This window comes from Peromyscus eremicus, chromosome 4, assembly GCF_949786415.1.
Source record: "Peromyscus eremicus chromosome 4, PerEre_H2_v1, whole genome shotgun sequence".
NCBI classification, from domain to species: Eukaryota; Metazoa; Chordata; class Mammalia; order Rodentia; family Cricetidae; genus Peromyscus; species Peromyscus eremicus.
In genome coordinates this window covers 106,501,660-106,528,620 of record NC_081419.1, presented here as the reverse complement: position 1 = coordinate 106,528,620, position 26,961 = coordinate 106,501,660, and the positions used below count along the sequence as shown (strand labels likewise).

The 26,961-nt window shown below is 38.4% G+C and overlaps 1 protein-coding gene across 3 annotated transcripts in view; it reads left to right on the top strand.

The window, feature by feature from the left end:
• Gpcpd1 (glycerophosphocholine phosphodiesterase 1) overlaps window positions 1-26,537 on the top strand; it is a 53,528-nt gene extending 26,991 nt beyond the window's left edge. For all 3 annotated transcript variants that reach the window (XM_059261475.1, XM_059261476.1, XM_059261477.1), the window contains 13 exons: window positions 180-411; window positions 4,063-4,225; window positions 4,729-4,861; window positions 6,547-6,601; window positions 8,699-8,791; window positions 10,870-10,947; window positions 11,786-11,825; window positions 13,256-13,317; window positions 15,022-15,087; window positions 17,299-17,435; window positions 18,030-18,165; window positions 18,705-18,865; window positions 25,325-26,537. In XM_059261475.1, coding sequence (XP_059117458.1) covers window positions 180-411; window positions 4,063-4,225; window positions 4,729-4,861; window positions 6,547-6,601; window positions 8,699-8,791; window positions 10,870-10,947; window positions 11,786-11,825; window positions 13,256-13,317; window positions 15,022-15,087; window positions 17,299-17,435; window positions 18,030-18,165; window positions 18,705-18,865; window positions 25,325-25,514 — 1,546 coding nt within the window. In that variant the 3' untranslated portion in view covers window positions 25,515-26,537. The remainder of the gene's footprint in view (window positions 1-179; window positions 412-4,062; window positions 4,226-4,728; window positions 4,862-6,546; window positions 6,602-8,698; window positions 8,792-10,869; window positions 10,948-11,785; window positions 11,826-13,255; window positions 13,318-15,021; window positions 15,088-17,298; window positions 17,436-18,029; window positions 18,166-18,704; window positions 18,866-25,324) is intronic.
• The last annotated feature ends 424 nt before the right edge of the window (window positions 26,538-26,961 follow it).

Genomic DNA, 26,961 nt, shown 5'->3' with positions numbered 1-26,961 from the left:
GGCTAAGAAATTGAGAGCTAGCTATAATTAGTGTTACAGTAAATAAACCTGCAGTGTGGATAGTCTGTCTAATATGTTATTTTTGTTCTTTGAAAAACACTTTGTTTGTATTTATGTATATTCTATGATTTTTTTTTTCCTCCCTTACTGGGTTTCATTATTTTCTCCTGTCAATACAGGGTAAAGCTTACACTAGAGGGTCTGGAGGAAGATGATGACGATAAGGTATCTCCCACTATTCTTCACAAAATGTCCAACAGCCTGGAGATATCCTTAATAAGTGACAATGAGTTCAAGTGCAGGCACTCACAGCCAGAATGCGGGTATGGCTTACAGCCTGATCGCTGGACTGAGTACAGCATACAGACAATGGAGCCAGATAACCTGGAACTAATCTTTGACTTTTTTGAGGTGAGTAGTTATTTCAGTGAGGGACTAGACAGAGAATTCAGGCACGAACTTATTTTTGTAAACGGTTAGATTTTGCTCCTTAGAAAAACTTGGTGGAGCAGAATAAGCAACTTCAGTAGAATTCTATTTTAAACCAGGGCAAGATGTCTATGCCTATTAAGTAATATTAATATAAAACATTCAAAGAACTTTCCATGGATTGAGTAGAGAGGGTGGGAGTTGGGTTTTTTGTTCTTTGTTTTTTTTTTCTCCTAATGAGGCCTTTTTTAGCCCATTCATAGGGGCCGGGGTGGGAGACAGGAGGCCTTGCAGGCAGCTCAGAGGCAGGAGCTGCGGGCACTGCAGAGTGGGCAGGGTTGTGCCTAAGTAGCACCTGGGATGGCAACAGTCTGCTGCAGGCTCCACCTCTGGTGGGTCCAGTGGCTCCAGGTCAGGAGCAGAGGGGATTTTAAAAACCTGGGTTTGGTGGTGTGCTCCTGGAGCTGGCAGGAACTGCTTGCTGGACCAAAGCCTGTATGCTGGCGGGACTCTCCAGGCTGCAGAACTTGGACACCAGGCTGTGGAACAAAGGTGGGTGGAGGGGGGATGGCCACACAGCCCGGGTGTATGTCTGACAGAGTGGGGATTTTAAAAGATGGAGTTTGAGCATGCAGCTAGCCGTGCAGGTAGCCGTGTACAAGCACCCAGGCAGGCCATGCGGGGTTCAGGTGGACGTCGGGTTAGCCCCACATTGGATGCCAGATGATGAGGGACATTGAGGTAAGGTGCCTGGTAAGAGTTATTAAGGAATGAGATTTATAAGGTACGTTCACAACATAGAACAAGGTAGACACTGCTGTTGATCCAGTTGTCCTGCTGTTCTGCTCAAAGGCGATGAGAACCAAACTTGAAGCCACACTTCTTAGCAGCTGGCTCCTGCTCTGTCCACCCAAGAGAGCCTGCGACCCCTGCCCCACAGTTTTTAAGGTGTCACATAGCCTCAGAGCAGTCCACACCCATAATGCCAAAAAACATTCCATCCAATTGGTTATTGGGCTGAAGGGCGGAATTCCCTCAGCAGGCCTCTAACTCAGTGTATTGTCAAGGATGATCTTAATTATAGGCATGGACCTCTATGCCCAGTTTTTGTGGGACTGCAAATGGGACCAGGGCTTTATGCATGCTAGACAAACATTCTCAATTGAGTTACACCCTCAGCTTCAAATGTACCTTTAATTATGATAATTCACTGTGATGGTAGATTTATTTTATAACTTAATATGTTTAGCAACAAGTTAATAAAAAATTTTATTGTGTATATGTTTGTACATGATGTTTGTGTGTATTGGTGGGATGTTCATGCCACATTCTTGTGTGAAGGTCAGAGGACACTTAGCAATTTGGTCCCATCTGTATGTAGGTCTGGGGTTTGAACCCAGTTTTCCAGATGTACTGGTTGTTTTTTTTTTTTTTTTGTTAACTTGACACAAACTTAGACTTATCTGGGAAGAGGCCATTCTAATAGAGAAAATGCGTCCATAAAATTGGTCTGTAGGTGAATCTGTGGGTATTTTTTTGATTAATGATAGATGTGGGGAACCCAGCTCCTTGTGCCACTGTTGGGCAGGTGGTCCTAGATGGTATAAGAAATCAAACTGAGGTCTCGAAAAACCAAAAAAAAAAAAAAAAAAAAAAAAAAGAAAAAAGAAAGAAATCAAACTGAGAGAGGCATGCAAGCAGTGCTTCTGTATGGCCTCTTCTTTAGTTTCTGCCTTGACTTTCCTGGATGATGAACTATAAGTTGTAAGCTAAAATAAACCCTTTCCCTCCCTAAGTTGCTTTATTTTAGGTCATGGTGTATTATCGCAACAGTGGAAAAGTAACTAAGACATCAGGTTTGCATAGCAGGACTTTCACCTGCTCAGCCATCTTGCTGGTCTAAAAAGCTAGTAAAATTTATGTCAGGTTTTAAAGAATCTATGCTAAGGTCCCAACCTAATGACACTTGCAATAGAAATTGTTAGCTCTTTTGCTTCCTGCAAGTAATACTTGCTTGATCCTTCCCTAATGCCCTTATACAGTGTGCCTGTCCTGTTAATTATATGTACTGGTTCCTTAACCTCTAGCTTCTTTGCCGCCTCTGCTGATTTCTGTTTTTTGAGGGAAGAGAACATGCTTTGACAGTAGTATTATCTAGCTACATTTTCTTGATAGCAACAGAATCAAGGTAGACTTAAACATATTGAGTGAAACTTGTTACGTATTAAAAGTTTTTTAATCTTTAAATTACTTAATTTGATGGTATTTTTAGATTTTTTGTGTCTTTTTGACTGCCTCTTATTACATAAGATCTAATGTGAAAATTATAAATCTAAACTTAAGATGATGGAATTTATAAAAATAGAGTATGAAGTTTTTTTTTAATTACTTAAGTGCCTACCTTAAGATCTCTCTATAAATATACTCCCGCCTTGGCCTTCTGAGTGCTGATTACAGATATGTGTCACCATGCTTAATTACATCATGTGTACATTTATCTTTGAGGTGGGGTATCATGTAGCTCAGGTTAGCTTGAACTGTTCTGTAGTTAAAAATGACCTTGAACTGAGCCCAAACCTCTTGCTTCCTCTTCCCAAGTGCTGAGATTATAGACATGTACCCCCATATCTCGTTTTATCTGTGTTGGAGATCAAACTTAGGGCTTCTTAAATACTTGGGCAAGTATCATACCAATTGAGCATGTATTCCTAGATTTCTTTCTCACTAGTTGTCTTCCATAGACTCCAAATTCACTTCAAAGTTCTTTTGGGGATGAAAATTGACAGTGTTTAAATATTAAGGGCAGTCAAGAAAGGTGGCTCAGTGTAACAGGTTTTCTTGTGGGACTGTGTTTGGACAGCTAGCCTGCAAATAATGACCCAAAGATTTAGTCTCAATTATGAAAGCTTGGCCTTAGCTTAGGCTTTTTTCCAACTAGCTCTTATAACTTAATTAACCCATACTTTTTAAATCTATGTTATGCCACGTGACTCAGTTACCTCTTAGTACGGCACATCTGCCTTGCTGCCAAGATCCCCACCTCTCTTCCCAGAGTTCTCTCTCTCCAGAAATCCCAGCTATTCTCTCCTGCCTAGCTATTGGCTGTTCAGCTCATTATTAAATCAATCAGTAGGCACCTTAGGCAGAGACACATCTTTACAGTGTACACAAATATTCCCCAACAGCTCAGTGGTTAAGAGCCCTCTTCTGTTCTTGTGGATGGCCTGAGCTCAGTTCCTAGTATCTAGGCGGGTCAACTCATTTCCTCCTGTAACTCTAGCTCCTGGGGTTCTGATCTCCTTTCCTGGCCTCCACAAGCAACTGTACTTATAGGTATATATCTCCCAACCCCCACACAATTTAAGAACTAAATCTATTTAAAAATTTTTTTCACTGGAGCCAGTGAGAGCATGGCTCAGTGGGTAAGGGTGCTTGCTGCTAAGCCTGATGGCCTGAGTTCAATCCTGGCATTCACATGATGGAAGAAGAGACCCATGGCAAGTAGTCCTTTGACCTCTACATGTATGCAGTGGCATTTGCATGCCAAATCTCATTCACACACAAAACTTTTTTAAAATGTAAAAAATATAAATAAAAATTCAGGACATTCTGAACTTTTTTTTTTTTTTTTAGGAAGATCTCAGTGAGCATGTAGTTCAGGGTGATGCTCTTCCTGGACATGTGGGCACAGCATGCCTCCTGTCATCTACCATTGCTGAGGGTGAGAGGAGCGCTGGAGTCCTTACTCTGCCCATCATGAGCAGAAATTCCAGAAAAACTATAGGCAAAGTCAGAGGTAAGTTGAGGAGAAGCAGATAGACCCTTAAAACTAACCTAAGGTTATGCTAGAATTTTTATAGTTTTTTTGTAAAGATTTATTTATTTATTATATATACGATGTTCTACCTGCATGTATGCCTGCACACCAGAAGAGAGCACCAGATCTCATTATAGGTGGTTGTGAGCCATCATGTGGTTGCTGGGAAATGAACTCAGGACCTCTGGAAGAGCAGACTGTGCTCTTAACCTCTGAGCCATCTCTCCAGCCCAATAATTTTTATTAGTTTAAATAGAGTATTTGCAAATGAAGATCAAATAAATAATTTACTTTCATTATTAATAGGACAATAACACTATAAGGGGCATACTTACTGAATTTTCTGGGTTTACTGTGAATCAATTTTCCCTTGATCTTTTCTTGTTTGATAGAGATTAACAAAGCTGATTCTATTCAGATGCCACTTAGCTCATAGTGGTCTTTTTAATCATGCCCCCCTCCCTTCTTTTCCCCTATGGAAGTTGATTTTATCATCATCAAGCCATTACCAGGATACAGTTGTTCTATGCAGTCTTCATTTTCTAAGTATTGGAAGCCAAGAATACCACTGGATGTTGGACATCGTGGTGCAGGGAATTCAACAACAACTGCCCAGTAAGTTGCATATTTGGGTGGGATTACCATTCAGTAGCCCATTTTTGGTAAGGTTAATAGATTTACCTGCTCAATATCAGAAGATGCCTTTTTATTACCTTTAGAATTAAATAAAAGTGGTGATAAGGACAAGGGTTTACTATTTTCAATAGAAACCAAGTCTCTCCTGAGATAATGTTCAATCTTTTTGATGTACTGAATGCATAATGAAAAGGACATTAAAAATTGAAAGCCAGGAGGGAAATTTTGATGCAGAAAGCTTTTTTGGGTCTCTTTGTTCTCACTCTTATGGTTGTTGCTCTTGCAAGCTGCTCTCAATTTCCTCACCTGTGGAAGGGTTTGGTCAAGGTTATCCTTAGTGCTTCTTTCTTTCTTATCTGCATAGTCATGGTTCTAAGTATAAAATTGAATCCTACCTTTAAAAAAAAAGGAAGTTTTGGTTTTTTTGTGTTGGTGGTGTGTGTGTGTTCATGTGTGTGCAATGCTCATGGAATTTAGAGGATGTCAGATCACCTAGAGCTGTAGTTACAGATTCTTAGCTATCCAGTGTATACTGGTAGCCAAACTCAGGTCCTCTAGGATAGCAGCAAATGCTCTCAACCACTGAACCAACTCTCCAGTCCCCACATATATTTTTAAAGAGTGGTTCTGAGGTTGCTTTGGGTTTTGTGGTTATCATTATGATCTTACAGATCTTCAAACCAAATCATCTTACATTTAAGTAAGAAGCACTTTCAAGTTCCATGTTAATAAGTTCTCTCTTTACTGCTGTGTGTGTGTGTGTGTGTGTGTGTGTGTGTGTGTGTGTGTGTGTGTGTGTGTTGTATGCCCATGTTCTCCACCTTTGACACCAGGTCACTGAATATGGAGCTGGTCTGGCAGCCAGCAAGCCCTAGCAATCTTCTAGTGCCTGCCTACCACAACACCAGGGTTTAGGCATATACAGCCATGCCTGGGTTTTTTTATTGTTGTTGTTTGTTTTGTTTGTTTGTTTTGGTTTTTTGAGACAGGATTTTTCTGTGTAGCTTTGGAGCCTGTCCTGGAACTCACTCTGTATCCCAGGCTGGCCTCGAACTCAAAGAGATCCACCTGCCTCTGCCTCCCGAGTGCTGGGATTAAAGGCGTGCGCCACCACCGCCCGGCTGTTTGTTTTTTAATGTGGTTGCTGACTTTGTGGGTGCTGCAATCTGGACTCAAGTCCTTATGCTTGATCTGCAAGTACTCTTTCCCATTAAGCTTTCCCGGTAGTGCCTTTCTTTCCTTCTTTTTCTTAATGAAATCTACCTTGGTGTGTCAGTCATTCCCAGTTCCCCATGGTTTGCCAATATGAAGACATTGGAGGCTTTATTACAAGTAGTAAATTGTCTTCTGTCTCAGTTTCTCCATGCCCTTGAAAAGGATTGCTTTTCTTAATCAGCCACCTTACTTGTCTCTAAGGGGAAAAAAAAAAAACCCAAGTACAGGGAAGGTATATGTTGTGATGTGGAATACCTCTATCATTATTAGTAGTAGTTAGGGCTTGTATTTATGAAGTGCACATACCAGCTAAATTTGTTCACTATCACACTTTGAGTATAGGAAAATTAGCCTCAGCATAGAACTGTTTTCACTGTTGAAGATGTGAGGCAGTTTTACTACCATGGTTCTTTTCTTTAGTCCTGATGACTGCATTTCTTCTCTTTCAGGCTGGCTAAAGTACAGGAAAATACTATTGCTTCTTTAAGAAATGCCGCCAGTCATGTAAGTACCATTTCTTTAAACAATTTTAGATTGTTGAGATGGAGACAAGGAGCTCTTCCAGTTTGTACTAACAAAGAAAACTGTTCCTCATTCTGAAAATGTTTCTAAGTGAAAATAAAATACCTTTTGGTGTTTCGTTTAGGTTTGTGGTGAAGATTCACATGTAAATAACAGACTAATAACCAGCCTTTGTGTATGAGTGTTTTGCCTACATGTGTGTAAGTGCACTGCATGTGTTTCTGGTTTCCTTGGAGGCCAGGAGTTGTCAGATCCCCTACAGCTGGAGTTACAAACCTTTGGGAGCCATCCTGTGGGTGCTGGGAACTCAGCCCAGGTCTTCTGAAAGAACAAGTGAATAAGAGTTTTTAACCACTTTCTCCAACTCCTCTACACATATTTTCTTTCTTTCTTTTTCTTTCTGTCTCAAAAATAGGAGAAGTTGACCTAAATTATGTGATTTAGCCCATTACAAGTATGAGCCACTATGCTCCCTATTTTTGAGGTTAAAAAGTTCCTAATGACTGGTTTTACTTTAGAAATAATGCTTAACACTTCATTGCATGTTATTATTTATTGGGGGTGGGACGCTGGCATACATCTACATGACATGGTATACATGTGGAGGTCAGAGTACAACTTGTAGGAATTCTGTCTCAACACCTTCCTCCCACCATATGAGTCCTGGAGATTTAACTTAGGTCATCAGGCTTGTTGCCAAGTGTCCTTACTCACACTATCATCTGGCTGGCTGTCTCTAACACTTTTAAAAAAATGTATCAATACATGTGTGAAATACCATGTTGAAATACATTATTCTGTATTCTTAAAAGAAAATAAACTTGATATTGTTAAATTTCTTCTTTTATCCAATCATAAAGTATTAGAGTTTATTTTGCTTCCTCCACCTGACCATAGAGACTCAGACTCTAAACTTAGGTGGGGGATAAGAAGACATCTCATTCTTTTCTTGGCCTTTACTTGGGTTAGTTTGTAAGACATGGGTAGCTTTTAAAATTAATACTGTTTTTTCTTCTTTCTCTTGAACCAGAGTCTTACTATGTAGCCCTGGCTGGCCTGTAACTCAATGTGTCGGCCAGGCTATCTTCAAACTCACAGAGCTCTGCCTGCCTCTGCCTCCTGACTTCTGGGATTAAAGGCATGTGTCACTATGCCTAGTTAAAATTAACTTTTTAAACTACAATTCTTGTCCAGTTTTTAATCAGTTAAGGCCTCTGTCTAGAATTCTACATGTGTATCATTCTTGTCATTCATTCTCTGACTATTGTACAACAGTTGTAGCTTCTTCAATTGTCATCTTTTTCTTTTTTAAAGAATTTTAATTTGCATGTATGTGTGTGGGTCCGAGTGTGTGTATGTGCACCATATGCATGCCTATGTCTGCAAAGGCCAGAAAAGATCATCAGCTCCCCTGGAACTATAGTTACAGATAGTTCTAAGTGATTTGATAGGTGAGCTGGGAACTGAAACCTTGATAGCTTCTATTTAACTGCTGGGCTACATCTCTAACAGATGTCCATTTTCTAAGAAAAGCTTTTGAATTATACTTCTCAGGTGAACCCAGGAGCAGAGTGAAGAGGTTCTGTAGTGTACTCTTCCTTACTTCTCCCTGAGGCTCAGCTGTTTAGCTGAAATATACACAGGGCTCCTGTTCAATTCCATTTCCGTTCATAGCAGTGGCAGAGGCAATATCCTGAAGGTTGTCTCACTGCTTCTGAATTGCTGTGTTTGCAAATGGATCAGGACACCCCAGCATTCATTCATTCTCATTCTCTCTCTCTCTCTCTCTCTCTCTCTCTCTCTCTCTCTCTCTCTCTCTCTCTCACACACACACACACACACACACACACACTTTTTTTTTTTGGCCAGGAAAAATTGTGCTCTTTGCAAAAGAGAAAATTGTAGGAGACTAATTAACCATTTTGGAGAAGTTTGAAGTGAGATATTCTTGAAGAGATTTTATGGTTTTGTGTACAAAATTATAATTATACTCTAAACAAAAAATGTTTATTTTGTGTTGAGAAATGTGTTGTCTATCAGAAATTTGTTTCAAACACTTGATTCCTTTTCTTTGGTCAGGGTGCAGCGTTTGTAGAATTTGATGTTCACCTTTCAAAGGACTTTGTGCCTGTGGTATATCATGATCTCACCTGCTGTTTGACTATGAAAAAGGTATGTTGAAATTCTTGTATTTTATACTTAATGTCATAAAATGTTTAAAAACAAATTTTATTACATGTTTAGTTACTTGTTAGAGTTATTAGTAAATTCATTCTTAGTGAATTACTTCCAATTCTTTTCTTAAGCCCTTATAATATTAAGACATAGGTTTGATGGGAACAATGATTTCCCTGAGTCAGGCATCAGGGTTGGTAATTTTGCTTTTTGATATTACTGATGAAAGGACATGCCAAGTATTTTCTGCATCGCTGTCTCCTGTATAATATTGAGGCAGATGAGGAGAATTTTTTTTTCCAGGATTCTGTTTTTCTGCTTCATGTCTCAAATTAATCAGTTGGCACAGTTTAGGCAAAGTTACAAGATACCACAGTGGAGTGGTGTGGAGTGAGTATGTAGAAGGTCTCAGTCAAGGCTGGTTAGATGGGAGAGCTAGGGGGAAAGGAAAGTCTGGCTGAGAAAAGAAATGTTCAGAGCTAAACTTCATACCAATTCATGTCTAGTGAGTGATACAGGAATTTCACGGCTACAGAGCAGTGAGACATAGGTGCAGTAGAGGTAGAAAGAATGGAGACGAAGGTATGACATAGGGAAGAGTCCATAGTGAGGTTTGAAAATGCACGTAGAATCTTAAAATTTATCATAATTGTTGCAAAAACATAATTGTCAGTGTTATATACTCTGGCCTGGAGCATACAGATGAACCAAGTGTTTTCTCAGGGAATTAAATTAGGAAGGTTCTTCATGCATTTTTAAAGAACTGTTGAGTACATTTTCGTGGGAGCTGCTTTAAAGTCGAGGCCCGTTTGCTGCTGTGTAGAGCACTGTAGCTGACATGGCTGTCAGACCACAGTCTGACAGGATAGCTGCCTCCCCCTGCTCACCACAGACCTAGATAAGGACTTTCTGTCTTTGTGAAATGTTTCAGGAGGGTGAAAAAAGGATTCATCTATGCAAATGATGACGAAGCAGAATAACTAAGGACCAAGAGTGAATGTTGTTTTTACTACAAGAGAATATTATTTCTAAAATAGCTTATTGAAGAGTATTACTGATCCCTTGTTTTCAACTTCTTGTGAAGTTGAATCTGAATTGAGTTAATGGGTGTATGAAAGTAATGAATTGTATATAGTTTTACCTTGAGTTTTATTTTTTTTTGAGTTTTATTTTTTAAAGTTGGCATTTTCATGTAAAAACAGTTCATCCATATCCATTAAAAAATGCAAGTAGTTCAGAAGATGAAATGAATGACAAATCTCCCTCCCCTCCCTTGATCTCATTCCCTTACTCTTAATAGTTTCTTGTGTGTCCTTCCAGAAAAAATTTGTGCATACACAGGTTTGTACCAGTGTTCATGAATGAATATATTTGTGCAATGCCTTTTAATGTTTAGTTAATTTATTGGTGGTACCTTAACTAATTCCCTTAAGAGAGTGGTGTACTTCTACAGCATAACATTTGATATGGCTTTAAAATCTAGATTTGCCTGTGGAGGATACATGCTCAATCATGGTTCTTAAATATTGCTTATAGATAATCAGACATATTTTCATGGAATTTTCTTTGTGTGGCTGCTACTTTTAGTCAAGTTAGATATTTTAAAAGCTTAGAAAAATTAGAAACTTATTTGCAGCATTAATTTGCTTATAGTACTTGCATGTTGATTTCCTAGGCATGTAGCATGGATAAGTGTCAAATGACATGAATACCGCATGGAGGCAGTAAAAATAATGCCTGACATCATGCTCTGTTACCAATGCTTCCACCCCTTCTTCCAGACACTGAATGCCTGCAGTAAAAACAAAAGCCAGGGGCTAGGGATGTAGCTCAGAGAGAAAAGCTTTTGCCTAGCATGTGCGAAGGTGTGGGCTCTTCTAAGTCTACAGGGTGGGGAGCCAGAACAAGAGCTCTTGTAGTGTGAAAAGGTCTTTTCTGCATGGGGTCACAATGGGGCCACGATGGCTACCTAAAAGCTATCTTGTCTTCAGTAAATTGGGGTTGTAGGTCTGTGTAGTACAAACATTCAGAAATAGTAAAACAGATTCATTTCTGTCCCTTCTCTTTTCTAATAGAAATTTGAAGCTGATCCCGTTGAATTGTTTGAAATTCCAGTAAAAGAGTTAACATTTGACCAGCTCCAGTTGTTGAAGGTATTAACAGTGACACAAAATATGAATTTTTCTTCAGCTTTAGTATAATTTACATTTGTCTGATTTAGTAATACTCTCTGCACATAAGAATGACTACATTCAACATACATGGAGTATGTTTTAGCTTCTGGTCTAATTAAGGGATAGGTTTATGCTCATCTCCAATTTTCTTTGCTGTTATGTTGTTATAGGTCCCATTGATTTTTGCATTCTTACAAGAATTAGCTATAGAGTGCATGTTCACAGTTTTAGGTTGCTTCTGTCTGCAGAAGCTCTTTATAGAACTGTCTTTGTTTTGTAATAGGCCTTTTATGTGATTGTTTATACATACTCAGATCTTGGTATATTTTGTTTTACTATGTTATTTTGTGTGATTCCTTATCTCATCTCTATTAGATACAAGTAAATGGCTAAGTACAAACAGTTTCCCAACTTAGGAGTTTTTGTTTTGATTTGGTTTTTGGTTTTTTGTGACTGTTCTCTGTGTACATCCCTGGATGTCCTGGAACTCACTCTTTAGCCCAGGCTGGCCTTGAACTCACAGAGATTCTCCTGCCTCTACCTCACAAGTGCTGGGATCAAAGTCCTGAAGGCCTGTGGCACTGCCTGGCAACTCAGGAGTATTTTTATTCTTTTCCCTCTTGAGCATTTGGTAATGATTTTATGTGCACATATACATAGAGAAAATGCCCATAATAGTGAGTGCTTATTAATAAACTTGTAATTAATTCCTCATTTTGTCTGTTCTAGCTTGCTAGCTTTTCAAGTTACTTTTAATTAATTGCTTTCATAAACTATGGATTTTTTTCTAATTGCATTTTGTATGTATGTTTTCTAGCTTTCTCACGTGACTGCACTAAAAGCCAAAGATCGGAAACGTATGTGCCAGTTTGGAAACACTGTTTTTGTTTTATTATTGGCATTGATAGGATATTCCCCATCCATTTTAATGTATCCTTGATCATCTTAATGACTACAGTATTGGCCCATCTGAATGTAATTTTATAAATGTGTAGCTCTTACATTGATTTTCCAACTGGAATGTTACATGCATAGTAAGCATTTCACTATTTCCCTTAGTTTTATATCAGTTCTTTCCAGACATTCTTAACTATTACAAAGTAGAGTGCATCTCAGGTACAGAGTCCAATGCAAGGAGTTTGAATCAGCCCTATCATCTCTAGAAGTGACTGTGAGCAGGTCACTTACTTAACTACTTTGTGTCTCAATGTCCTCACACATTGTCCTGCCTGCCACATTGCTGTGTAGTTCCACTTTACATTCCTCTCTTACAGATCTCAGTCATTTATTGAAACCTTGAAATGCATTGCTTTTGTCCTCCTTTTCTTTAGCTAGAATATGTTATCTCTCAAAGGCAGGACAGTGGTTTCATAGTCGCAGAGACTGACTTTCACCGTGTTCTGCAAAGGGCAGGTGCTTTGTGTAAACCACATGACTGCCTTTGTGAAGGCTTATGAGGTGCTTTAGACACCAAGATTATCTCAAAATAGGATTTCATAGGCTTATAGATACGTTATGACTATAAACAAAAATTGAATTTTACCTTTAATCATTCATTTGCAGATTTTTACCTAATTTTAATTTTAAAATAAATTTATAATGTACATGAATTGGTATTTTATTTTTCCTTTTAGTAAAATATTCTATGCTTCTTAAAATGTAATCTATTTTGCATTAGAAGTTTCTGATAACAAAAGTAGCCATAGATTTTCCTGTTTGTTTTTAAGGCAGTTTTACGTAGTTCAAGCTAACCTTGAGTTCACCATATACCCAAGGATAACTTTGAACTTACTAACTATCCTGCCTTTATCTCTCAAGTGCTGAGATTACAGGTGTATGCCATGCCTACTTTTATTTGGTCCTGAGGCTGGAGCCCAGGGCTTCATCCATGCTAGGCAAGTGCTTTCCCAGCTGAGCTGTGCTCCAACTGTTAGATTTTTCTTAATCTGTAATTTCTGAGCTGGTTTTGATACAACTCCAAATTCTACTGAGAGCTGAATTACTGCTTCTGACTACTATTCAGAGAATCATCTTAACAGTTTTTCATTTTTTTTAAAAAGTCACTTCTAGGGGCCACATAGGATGATTTTTACATGAAGTATTATGGACTAGTCTTGTTGCTAGATGCTTATTTAGAAAATCTGGTTCTTTATAGTTAAAGACAGTAAGTGCAAGGACCTTCAGAAATACTAAGCCTAGAAGATGTGGTCATTACTTTAGTGCAGGGGCTCTCTTAGGGTTTAGAAGGTCTGTTTTACTTACCAAGCTTTTCAATTTGAAATTTCAGAATGTCTGGCTGAGGAAGAAAATTTCTTTTCTGAAAACCAACCATTTCCTTCTCTTAAGATGGTAAGTTCCTTGAGGTACACCTGGATAGCGCTATCTCATTGATATCTGATTGCATGAATGATTTGTTTTACTCATTTAAACGGGCACTAAAAGGGCTGTGTCAGCCACCATCAATGTAAGTTTATTGTCATGCATGCTTTAGGGAGGTTTTGAGACATGATGTCACATAGCTCAGGCTGGCCTAGGCTTCTTGAACTCCTGGTTTTCCTGCCTGCCCCTGGTGCTGGGATTGCAGGTGCTGGCTATCACCCCCGAGGCTGTGCAGGTTTTTAAGAAGAGCTTGCCTGTTGAGTTGAGTAAGACTTCCCCCTCATTGGGCTAATTTGGTGACAATAACAAGTTTCTGTATAAAGAGAAGGAGAGGGCACAAAGGATAATAGAAGAGGTGAAAGGAAGATGTGATGGTGGAAGAGGCCTTTTTGAAGTATTTTGAACGTAAGAGGCTTCATTATTTAAAAGAAGAGATTTCAGAAATTAACTATGAAAAGGTTTAAGCAAAACTAGTATAAAGATTTTAAAAATTGGCTGGGCGTGGTGGTGCATACCTTTCATCACAGTACTCTTTGAGGCCAGCCTGATCTACAGTTAGTTCCAGGACAGGTAGGGCTACATATTTGAGACCCTGTCTTAAAAATAATAATAGACCAGGCAGTGTTGGTGCATGCCTTTAATCCCAGCACTCGGGAGGCAGAGCCAGGCGGTTCTCTGTGAGTTTGAGGCTACCCTGGTCTACAGCCTGAGATCCAGGACAGGCACCAAAACTACCCGGAAAAAACCCTGTCTCAAAAAACAAACAACAAAAAAAATAATAATAATTAAAAAACTGGAGACAATTTGTACAGCCTCAAGAAAGTTCATATAGATGCTAGAGAGATTCTAGTATACTTTCATAATGTTCTCCTCTTTCAAGTCAGTTGTTTGTAGTTCTGTCTAGTAACTAAGCTTCTTTTCATGTTTTGTTTCTGTTTTTGCTTTGGGTGGTATTGGTAGGAATTTACTTAGGACCTCAGGCAAGCAAGTACTCTATATCATATTTTTAATTTTGATTTTCCAGTTACAACTGCCAAAATATCTGATTGCCATGTGTCCAGATAATTTTCTTTAGAAAGAATGAACAACTTGTTTATTCGTGTGTGTGTGTGTGTGTGTGTGTGTGTGTGTGTGTGTTAGCCTTTTTGATTTATGGACCTCAGAATAGCATTGTGTATTTTCTGGAGGTTATCAATCAGCATGGCATTTGTTAAACAAAAACATCATTTAAAAAAGCTAAAAATGATGGCTTTCATTTAATCTTATCCTAGTATATTCCCATATCTAAATATAATTCAAAAAGCGTGACTTAGGTAAGGGTTAGGGTCTTCCTCAATTTTTGTTTCCTATAACTCACTTTAGATATTTTTTAAAGGAATGATGAAAAGTATTTTAGGTTCAGGGTCTATTTTTATGGTGATAATTGAGTTATCAAAGATACTACTTGAACCTGCTGCTTTTTGAAAATCCTTTTGACTTTCTTATTTAACAACAACAAGCTACCATGTTTTCAGTTCAGTATTAGAAAAGTTAATGGATTATAATGACAAAAAACATATTGGTAATATATTCTTACTGATTTTTGTAATTGTTTTTCCTTTTTTTTTTTTTTCCATCTTTTGCATCCATCTTACCCAAACTAACACAATTCATCATCAACAAACAACACTGTAGGTTTTAGAATCATTGCCGGAAGATGTAGGATTTAATATAGAAATAAAATGGATTTGCCAACACAGGGTAAGTAATTGTTTTGTTACTCTCTTTTGCTTTAATGGCTTTGAGTAAAACTGAAGTCTTATAGTTTCTTTCTTTGAAGTGCAGTTTTTGCAACACAGGAGAAGAAATTTTTGGAAATATGTTTTAAATCATTCCTAGGTTTAATTATTCATTATCTACAACTATTTACTGAAAAGTTAGTAAAGGCCAAACATTTTCTGAGTACTGAGACCATGTGCAGAATAAGAACAAATAAGTTCCTGTTTCCCTAAAGTTTTATGCTAGTTGAGGAAAACAAGGACTAATTAATTATTGGGACTAGAAAGCACTTAACTGTTTTTGCAGAACATACAAGTTCAGTTAAGCATCAGGTCCTCAGAATTCCAAGTTCAGGAGGACCCAGTGTTTCTAGCCTCCAGGCACCTGCTCTGATGTGCACACATCAACCCAAAACTTACAAAATTAATCTTTTAAAGAAAGAGCTAACTATTGAATGCATCTGGGGCTGGAGGAAGGTATATATGGTAAAAGGTTGCCTGGAATGTGGAGTCCTGAAGTATTGAGTCATAATTGGCCATTTGGACCAACAGCCTAGATTTGTTTCATTTAGGAAATCTGTAATTGCCTTCAAATCAGGCTAAGGTAATCCTGGTTCAGATGGCAGATTTTTTACCAAGAGTTTCCTAATATGTAATTTTTCTTTGTTTGCTGAGGATTTGAGAATTATTTTGACTAATATTTAAGACATTTAATATTTTGTAATAAAATTAATACTTGATAATGACTGATATGGTTTGTGAAGGTTATATCAAAATAGTTAAGTCATAGTAAATTGCAGGTTTCTAGAAATGTATCTTTTGTTAAGTTTAAAGTCAAAGCCTATTGGTTGTTTAATTAATCCTTGTTGTCTCAGTACCTGAATTATTATTGCTGTGCTATCACTAGATAACCATGTGGTCTTTAGCTTCTCATCTGTGAAATAAGTGTTAGTTCCACCAGCAGGTATCATGCCTTATGTCTTTAACACGGTTGTCAAAAAAGTTAGAAGAAACCAAATACTGGACACCATGTGATTAAAATGGATCTCCTGAGCACAGTTGGGCAGGAATATAGATGGTACAGCTATTGTGGCAAGCAGATTTCTAAAGAAATTAAAAATAGAAATCTACCATAGGACCTAGCTGTCTCTAGCCCTCTTCCTGGGTGTCCTCGAGTTTCTGTTGCTGTGAAGAGTCACCATAACCATGGCAACTCTTATAAAGGAAACATTTAATTGAGACCGGCTTATAGTTCAGAGATTTAGTTCATTATCATCATGGCAGGTGGCATGGTGGCATGCGGGCAGACATGGTGCTGGAGAAGGAGCTGAGAGTTAATACTTCTTGATCTGCAGGTAGCAGAAGCAACTGTGGTGCCACACTGAGCATACATAGTTTGAGCAAAGGAGACCTCAAAGCCCACTCCCATAGTGAGACACTTCCTCCAACAAGGCCACACCTACTCCAACAAAGCCACACCTCCTCATAGTGCCATTCCCTATGGGAGCCATATTCTTTCAAACCACCACACTGGGTATCTACCCAAAAGGAATGAAATCACTACCTTGTAATGGTAATTATTGCCTAGTTGTTCACAATAAGCAAAATATAGAGACAACCTAAGTGTCTATTACTGGACAAACAGGCAAAGAAATAGCTGTATATAAATGAGAAAAAATGAGATCTTGCGGTTTGCCACACATTAAATGGGCCTTGTGGAAATTATTTGCTAAGTAAAAGTAAGACAGCCACAGGAAAATACTGCATGATTTTACTTATATAGTGAATCTAAATTTTTTTATTACAAATAAAGAGAACAGAACTAGTTACTGATTGGCAGTGAAGGAATAAAGGAATCAGAGGTCAAAGAATATAAAATAACAGATGTATAAGATAAGTATAGAGATTCATATACAGGTGAAGACTATGGGTCATTTGCTGTGCATGAGATGTGTGTTAAATAAGTTAGTTGATCTGCTCCTCTCACCAAAGGGGGGCAACCATGTAAGCAGATGGACACAAATATTTGCTTTGATTTAATAGTCTGTTTATTCTCTGTATCCTGTAATATCCTATATGCCTTTGGTAAACACATCAGTACATTTTTAAACTTTGGGCTAGTTGTTCTTGGCACTAGTCTACCACTGCAGCTCCAGCATGTATCACGGCCTCTCGTTTCCTTCCTTCCATATAGGATGGTGTATGGGATGGCAATTTATCAACATATTTTGACATGAATCTGTTCTTGGATATAATTTTAAAAACTGTTTTAGAAAATTCTGGGAAAAGGAGAATAGTATTTTCTTCGTTTGATGCAGATATTTGTACAATGTGAGTACTGTTCAGGTTTTTGTTTGTTTCTGTACCCTGCTGTTATAGCTAGGATTTTGGAGGCAGTATGGGGAGGTTGTCCAGATGGTACCCTGGTTTGTCCTCTTAGTCAGTTGCCATGTTTTCTTTCCTCCTGAAGAAGGGCACTTCTCTCTCAAGTGCCCCCACCACTCCTTTGATGTCTGTACTGTACTGGGTCATGTAGCACCACGTCTGGCATTTTGTCCCCCATAGCAGATGGAAGGCCCTCAGGGTTTCCCATTTTCAATTTCTGAGATTATTTTAACTTTTGAATATAAAAACTTTAAAATTCTATGTTTGACTTGGATGTATCTTAGTAATGGGATTGGTCTTTCTTGTTTGTTCGGCTTTTGAGTTTCTCAATCTGTAGACCATGAACTCACTGTGTAGCCCATGCTGGCCTTGAGCTTACAGTGATCCTCCAGCCTCAACCTCCTGGAGCTGGGATTGTGGGCAAGAGCCATTATACCTACCTCTGTTTCTCTCTGTTTTGTTTTCTTTTTAGTAATTTCTAAAGTTTCAAAGTAATTCTCTTCCTACCATTTTTTTTCCCTCTTTATCCCATCTCTTTAGGGTTCGGCAAAAGCAAAACAAATATCCCATATTATTTTTGACCCAAGGGAAATCTGATATTTACCCTGAACTCATGGACCTCAGATCTAGGACAACACCAATTGCTATGAGCTTTGCACAGTTTGAAAATATTTTGGTAAGTTATGTTTCAATTTTCTTTTTTTTTTTTAGTGTATGCACTATACATCTATCATTTCCCTCTCTTTCCTCCAAGCCCTCACATACCATCCCCACTCCCTCTCAAATCTCCCAAATTCATGGCCTCTTTTTCTTTGTTATTGTTACACACACACACATACACACAGAATAAATATATAAGCACAGCTTGCTAAGACTATTAAATGTTGCTCATATGTAAGTTTTCACTTTGTTTTGTTTTATACAATATTAAATGTTTCCTAGCCTTAACAACTGGTTAAAGGTTTAACTAATGTCAAGTAGAGAAATCATAGTGACTACACATTCAATGTGCTTATCAATTACATATAGATATTAATAATATGTTGTGTATATACACACATGTATATAATCCATTAAATAAGGGAAATTATAAGAAAAAAAATCTGCCTATTTTTCCCTGTTACATCTCCTAGAGAGCACTAACCTAGAGTCTGATCATTTAGCATTTGTAATGACTCATTTCTTTTTTGTAAATAATGAATTTTTCTTCTTCAGGGGATAAATGCTCATACTGAAGACCTGCTTAGAAACCCATCCTATGTCCAAGAGGCAAAAGCTAAGGGATTGGTTGTTTTCTGCTGGGGTGATGATACCAATGACCCTGAAAACAGAAGGAAACTGAAAGAATTTGGAGTAAATGGTCTAATATATGATAGGTATTTGTTTTTTGTAAAAAATCTCCATGGAATGTTATAAAAAGTGTAGCTTTTATCCTCTAAACTATTAAATGTAGTTAGGTTAAAGTTATGTAGTTGATACTTTGTGAGCTTTTCCCAGATGTTGAAGTATGTCAAAGCTACTTGAAAAGCCTTAACCCAAGTATATAAGTTGTCTTGGTTTGAAGACAGCTGCCTGTCCCACACCTGTTTTCTGTCTGTCAGAACTTTCTCAGTGATTGTCTTAGTTACTTTCTATGCTGTGAAAAGACACCATGACAAAGGTGACTTATAAAAAGAAGCATTTAGTACGAGGCTTGTTTGCAGTTCCAGAGGGTGAGCCCATAACTATCCTGGTGGGGAGTATGGCAGCAATCAGGCAGGCAGTCATGTGCTGGAGCAGTACCTGAGAGCTTACTTTTGATCCAGAAGCAGGAGGCAGAAAGAGAGACAGACAAACAGAAACAGACTGGGCTTGGTATGGGCTTTTGTAACCTCAAAGTCTACCCCTGTGACACACCTCCTCCAACAAGGACATGCTTCCTAATCCTTCTTAAATAGTCTACCTACTGGGAATTGAACATTCTCATTCAAACCACTACAGTGATCTCATTTGAATTCTATAGTTTTTTTATATCGTTATACATTCCCAGTGAGGTATGTATCCAACTCAGGACATTTCCTTGACCTTTTAAAACTTTGGTCCCTTCTTATCATCTTGATTTCACTGTAAATGGCCACTCTGCTTATTCCACTTTGTTAGTCTAAATCCTTGAAGTCTTCCATGACAGTGTTCTTTAACCTCTCAATCCTATTTTTCTCTGAGATCTTTCCTCTCACAACTTCCTTCTATGTGCTATTTCTTTTTGCTTCAGAGAAAAACTCCTGTATGCTGATATGTCACTTGCATGGGGGCTCTTTGACTACACTAGTTAGTAGCTTCTGTTCACAGGGCACTTCTTTTACTTTGCTCAATATCATTTATCAATGACTGACACACAACATGTATGTAATGTATTATATCATGTGTCTACTTTCCTTCCTGGCCTCTTTAAACTCGTACCTACCTGTTCCCTAATGCATACACACAGAGTGTTGGCTGCACAGGACAAGGCATTTTGCTTGTTTTGTTTACTGTCTTCAGAGGCTAGGGCAATCAAAGCTGTGGGATCAAATATTGACTAGATGTAAGAAACAGTTCCCTAGGAATTAGTGTTTAAAACGCAAGTTTAATAGCTGCTGATACTCAAGGTTGCTTTAGTAGAAAGATGTTTGGGGGTTGAAAAGAACATTGACTTGTCGGAGGAAATGATAAAGTTTTCACCAGACCTGCTTAAAAAAACAAAAATATACTTTCCTTGGATTTAATACATAGTACTCTTTGTCCTGCTAAGTTCTATCATTCTTTAATAAAGATTTTACTCCCACTGTTTTGTCTGAACTGGTCTAGTTTATTCACTTACTTGTTTAATTTATTTATTTTGGTTTTGGAAACAGGGAGTGTTTCAGTGTGTAGCTCAGTCTGGCTTAGTCTTGTGCAACCTTCCTGTCTCAGCTTTCCAAAGACTGGAATTAAAATTGAATGCCACCATGCCTAGCTGGTCTGCTGCCTTAAATTGTAGCCTACATGCTACCTACCTGTCTGCCTGCCTCTTAAACTAGTTGGTTAATTTTACTTAAAACAGAATGACTGGCCATTTTTTAAAATAGATGTTTCCAACTAACAAAATAAAAATTTTAATTTTATATTAACAATTTTATAAAAATACTGGCTTTAGCAAATGTTGGAGAATTTTATGTGTATCCATGAGTATGCAGAAGAAATGACTGCATATATATATATATATATATATATATATATATATATATATATATATATATATATATATTTGGGGGCAAAGAAAAAGATGGTGTGAGGTAATTCCATGGATGACTTTGCTAAGGAATATAATTTAGACAGCTCCTTCCTGTCAAGGGCTTAAATGGCTGGAGCTGAATGTTGACATGTAATAGCAGGTCGATATTATAACAAGTGCTGAGGAAGATTCTTCCTGGCTTAGCATCTTTGAAGAGGAAGAGCAGAGTTGGAAGTTTGGGATGGGCAGATTTTCTTTGATAGGACTTACATTTCAGGCGCAGGTCCAGTATGAATGAGGCAGGGCAGGACTGTTGGCATTTGGAGGGCTAGCCTGGCTGTAATTAGGGTCCGAGAGACAAGGTGTGAAAGTATGTGCATATAATATAACGATTCTAATAGTTGTCTAAGGTTTACAATAAAAAAAAAAAGAACCCACCAGTTTTTTTTTATTTCTTCATTTGCCCCTGGTCAAGTCCTTGTCTTCTTTTTTTTTTTTCTTCTTTTTTTTTATCTTTTATGTTTACTTGTATGGTTTTTTTTGGTGGGGGGAGAGTTTCTCTGTTACAGCCTGGCTATTCTGGAACTCTGTAGACCAGGCTGCCTTCAAACTCACAGAGATCTGTCTGCCTCTGCCTTCCTGAGTGCTGGGATTATAGGCGTGCACCACCAACGCCTGTTACCTGTATGTTTCTAAATGGACAAATTTAGAAGGTTTTGAGTGGTTAGTGATTTGGAGCCTTTGGGGCATTTATGAGAGAGGGGTGATAGGAGTGTATAGGTTTTGTTTTGTTTTGTTGTAGTCCCAGCTGGTCTCCAAACTTCCTGTGCAGCTGAAGTTGACCTTAAACTTACAATCCTATCTCTACCTGATGCTGGGATTATAGTCATGGGCCACCATACCCAATATACATGATGCTGGTGATGCATCCAGCCTTTTGTGCGTGCTAAGTAAACACTAGAGTACCTGACCTGCAGCCCAGCCTTAAGTATGCAATTTCAATGATGAAAAACTGTTTTTCTACAAAAGCATTCAAGCACAGTTTGACAGGTAACCCCGATATGTGATGTAAAACTGTTGCATTTTATTTTCTATCATTTCATTGGGAGTGATTAATTTAGGATGGCCTTTATAGCTTTGTCAAATGATCATCTGGCTTTGGTACAGCAGACAGTACAGGGTCTAGTATAGCAAAGCTGGCCTTGAAGTGCAACTCCTCCTGCCGCTATGCAAGCTCTGAGATTGTAGGCATGCCTCCCAGTGCCCGGCTTGACCCGTTCTAGAGGCTGGGAGTACATAGACCAGTGACAGCACTTAAGTGGCCTTGTGAATGGCCTAAGTTCAGCCTCAAGCACCACCACCACCAACTTCAAAGAAGAGAGGGAGCAAGAGAGAAGAGGGAAAAAATACAACAGACACTTGTAGTGAATTTAAAGGCAAGTGATTTTAAGTCCTCATGTGCTGTGTGATCCCAGTTTCTCCCTCACCTTTCATCAACCACTTAATTTTCCTCTGAAAAAACTTTAATCTTATTTCAATCCTTAAATAATAGGACATTTGGTATTGGTATGAATTTAATCCTTATACTTTATTATGGTCTTAAATTAATCCATTTTTGCATAAAGCTATAAATCTCTTTGTTTCTGGCTATATAATGTTCTATTGTTTATTCTACTACTTAAGAACATTTAGGCTGTTAGTGTTAATATGAATGTTATTTACCAGGTCTCCTGGAAGATAAATTTCTCCAGGGCAGTGACTCAAAACTTTACTTACTCACAATACACATACCAATGCATGTCTGTAATATTAAAAACAAGGTTCCTGAGAGTCTCTCCATTATGTGTTATGTACTGTTCAATTCAAATCTTGATTTTTGTTGGCTTTGTGACCCACTCAGCTACTAGCTTAGCAAAATCAGGCATCCACATCTGGATCAGACGTTTTCAGAAAGTATCACAGGACAAGTAAGTTGGAGTGTCATAGCCTACTACCGGTTCTCAGGGTTAAGTCCTGCCAGTGAGATCGAAACTACACGAGCCTGTGGTCCAGACATAATGTATTTAAGCGAGGTTTTGGTTGAGACTAGGGGATACTTCTTAGATTACAGGACCACTGAAGTGGCAGTGGATTTCCGGTTTTCACTAGGACTGTGCTGGTACAGACCAGCTGGCCTCTGTGAGCACGGGCACCGTCCTGAGAGCAGCCGCTTGCTGACAGTTGGTGTCTTTCCGTAGCCACAGCTCTTCTTTCTCTTGTTTTACTAACATGGATATGGAGCACATCCTTTACATCATCCTGAGAGGAGGATATGGAATTGTACATATTTGTATGTTTTCTTTGAAAGTGTTGTCCAGGCTCATGTTACTGTATCAGAAGTCATTTCTAACTAGGATTTTCTAACATTTCACCATCATTGCTCTATTTTCAATGTTATCATTGAAAACTGTGAAGTCACATTGGTTACCGTTTCCTCAAGTATAATTTGTCTTCCCCGTGAGGCTTCAGAGAATCTACTCTTTGTTACCAGTGTTCTGAAATCCCAGAGATGGACTTTCTAAGTCTGGTTTCACCCTTGTCCTGAGCACTTGGTACACCTTCTAGCCTGTTGGTGTGTGTCATTAAAGACATGGCTGGGCATGTAGCATAGTTGGTACAGTGTTTGCCTAGCATGCACAAAAGCCCAGTGTGTTTCCAGCACAGCACAGACTTGGTGTGGTGGTGCATGGCTGTAACCCAAAACACTCACAAGACCAGAAATTCAGTTCCAAAGCCAGACATGAGACCCTGTTTTGGGGATTGTAGAGATGTGAAACTTAGGGGTGGAATGTAGCTCAGTGATAGAGTGGGTGCTGGAGAAAATCAGGGGTGTTGTACAGCATTTCTGAGGTTCCTGTACTTAACATGTTTCTGGATTTATTTTCTTTATGTAAGTCTTCTTTCTATATTGTTAGCTCTTGGACCACACTTGTGATCCTTTCTTTGCTTTTCTCTTTTCATCCTATTTTGGAAGACTGAACCTTTCCATCTGTTCCTGTAGAGTTTTTCATATATGCTATTGTGTTTTGAATTTCTAAAGACATTGTTTTGTGCTGAAAATGCACAAAATAGCCTCTTCTCATTGATGAAAGTACTGATTCTCCCAAGTCATGATGGTTGTTTTGTTTTTGTCTTTTTTTTTAAGTTTTTTTTTTTTCATATTCCATGTTTAAAAGTATTCTTGGCCTCCCAGATGAGCTTGAAATCTAGGAAATTATTAGAAGCTCTGGGTGAGTGAGTGAGATTGTTGACTGGGGCATCATTATAGGATGGTCTTGGTGGCCTGCTTGTTCAGACTGCTGAGGTTGGTGTTTAGGGCTTTCCTGTTTGGCTGATCGGATCCTTCCTAAGAGAATGTCTGCATCTTACCTGGGGACTGACTGGCTGCCACTGTGGTCATCTGAAAGGACAACGGAGGACGGAAGGGTTGCCTCTGTGTTTGACTAGTTTACATGTTCTTTTGCTGCTGGTAGAAGCGGTGGTGGTCTTCTAAAATACCAAGCCCTCCCCGGGACCTCATCTTCCATTCTAAGAGACATCTATTCACTTCAAAAGTCAGTGTCAGGGAGGGGCAGCTGTGGCCAGAGAGAGAGATACTTAACTGCTGCTCAGACTCCACCTCATCCTTCCCCCCTCCCCTTCACTTTCAGATCAAGGGGAACTTGTGCTACTTTTAAAAGCTATATTCCTGTGAATGGCTGGTGATTGATCTTTTCATATTTTTGCTAACTGAAATTTTTGAGGTTTTTTGGTAACTAAATAAATATTTTAACTAATACTACAGCCGTTTGCTTCCTCACCCCCAACCCCCCACCCCCCACCCAGTTTCCACAATTTCACTGCTTTGTTATTTGGCATATTCCTTACATTTTAATGGGATGTGAGAAGGGTGTGAAATTAGAAGCTGCTTGTCATCCTTTTCATATTTTGTCTTTTTGTTTGGTTGGTTGAATGGATGGATGGTTTTCAGTGCTGGGAACCAAACCTAGAGTGTCATTCATGCTAAAGAAGTGCTAGATCTCAGATCTTTGTCTTACTGTGCACACGTATTTCATAGAGTTAGAATGTGTGTATATTCTGTTTAAGACTGTCTTCCGTCCTGTGACACATAAGATTCTCTTATGGCCCTGTGTTGTTCCTGGGCTTTCACAGGGCAGCATGTGAAGCTGGTCTCTGCCGTGGACATGCCTCACTCACCAGAGGCTCTTTCTGCTCTTTCTACACTAGATATTGATCGTTTGTGACTTAAGTCACTGGGGACAAGTCCCAGCTCTCAGAAACTTTTCCTCCTGTAAAATAAGGCATCACCAATAAATCGACTTGGAGGCATACACTAGAAAACTACAGATTCCATTTTCTGATTTAAAGAATTACTTTATAACCAGGGCTATAAAAGAACAGTTTTATAAACACTGTGGTCTTTATCATACAGCAGAGTAAAAATCTCTGTAATGAGGATATTCCAGGCACTTAAAAATGGATTTTCTTGAAAAGAGTAAGTCATGCAGCCTTTAATAAACCTGAAATTACATTATTTTTTTTGTGTATGTTTTTTTCACCATAGGATATACGATTGGATGCCTGAACAGCCAAATATATTCCAAGTGGAGCAGTTGGAGCGCCTGAAGCAAGAACTGCCGGAGCTTAAGAGCTGTTTGTGTCCCCCCGTTAGCCACTTTGTCCCTTCTTCTTTCTGCGGGGAGCCTGATATCCATGTAGACGCCAACGGCATTGATAATGTGGAGACCGCTTAGTTTGTAGTGCGCAGAGGACGTTTGGGGGCATACACCACTGCTCTGATGTTTCATCGTTGAGCACTGCTTCTCTGCCTTTTAGGTTTCTCAGTCCAATGAAGCAATAATGAAGTATTTTACTATTTCATTACAGTTCCTGCAAGAATATCAAGTATGCTATTTATCACTTGGCCAGGTATAATTACCAATCAGTCTGTACAATGAGAAAATGTACTGTTAGTATTTTCAATGGGATATCTAAGCCTATAATGTTGAATCTTCATTAAAAGCATAATACTTGGAAATTAATTATATAAATATCGGATATTTAAAGTTCAGGCTTTTCATTTAATTAGGTCTTAAATCTTCAGTGCTTGAGAAAAATGATTGCATAATTATACCTGACCATGAAAAAATAAGTACCTCAAATGCATGCGTTTGCACTGGTGGCTCCAGCTGTACAGATCTCTGTCATCTGTATACATAGGTATCTTTACATGAGTTCATATGGACATGCACCATTTTCATTCAGTATAAACCTCAGACAGCTGCCATTTCCCCACTGACCCAAACCAGCCTGCAGATGAACCATGACATTGGTTTCACAAACCTTTCAAAACTGTTTTGCATAAATGTTAAAATTCAAGAATGCTGCAGGGTAACTTAATGTATAAAATGTTAGTAAGAAGTATATATTGCATAAATAGTAGTATAGATCACAATATATAAATTTGACTCAATGCATGCTTTAGGTTTTAAGCATGAGATTGTACATGTTTACTGGTAAGTCCTTGCATCTGGTGCTAGGTGAGTGAGAAGATGTCAAGGACTAAAATATTTTGTCACCTAAAAAACAAAGTCTGTTTGTAGACACTTTAAATATGCTTATTTAGTGTCTCACTACCTAGTAAACGTAATTGCTGTGTGTGTGTTACACAGTAGTTAAATTCCCATGCAGAAAAATAAATGTCCTGAATTCTCAAATTGGTATTCTTTATTGTTTAATATATATATCATGTATGTAATTTATTTAGTAATGTAGAATGTCTTACTGTGTATAAATGCATGTTTTTAGGATTATACTAAGATTTCTTCATTAGAAAGCAGATTGTATTGATAAAACTGTAACTTCAGAATGAATGTTAAATAAAATGACAGATTTATTTTTTTTCTTTATCTTAAAAATGAAATTTCAAGAATGTGTTACTTTTGTAGAGTGGTTTATAATGGTATTTTGACATAGGAATATCCTTCTGATCATACAGACTGGCTCACTCCTCTTTCTCAGTGTGTTCCTACTGAGGCAAGTTGTTCATGTATTGACAGATTTTGACAGGAGCCAAGAACCTAAGACTTGAAATGACAAAGTGTACCTTGGTTTTGTTTTTTTTGAGACGACCTGTGGAGTCCTGGCTGTCCTTGAACTCACTGTGTAAACCAGGCTGGCTTTGAACTCTCAGAGCCATCT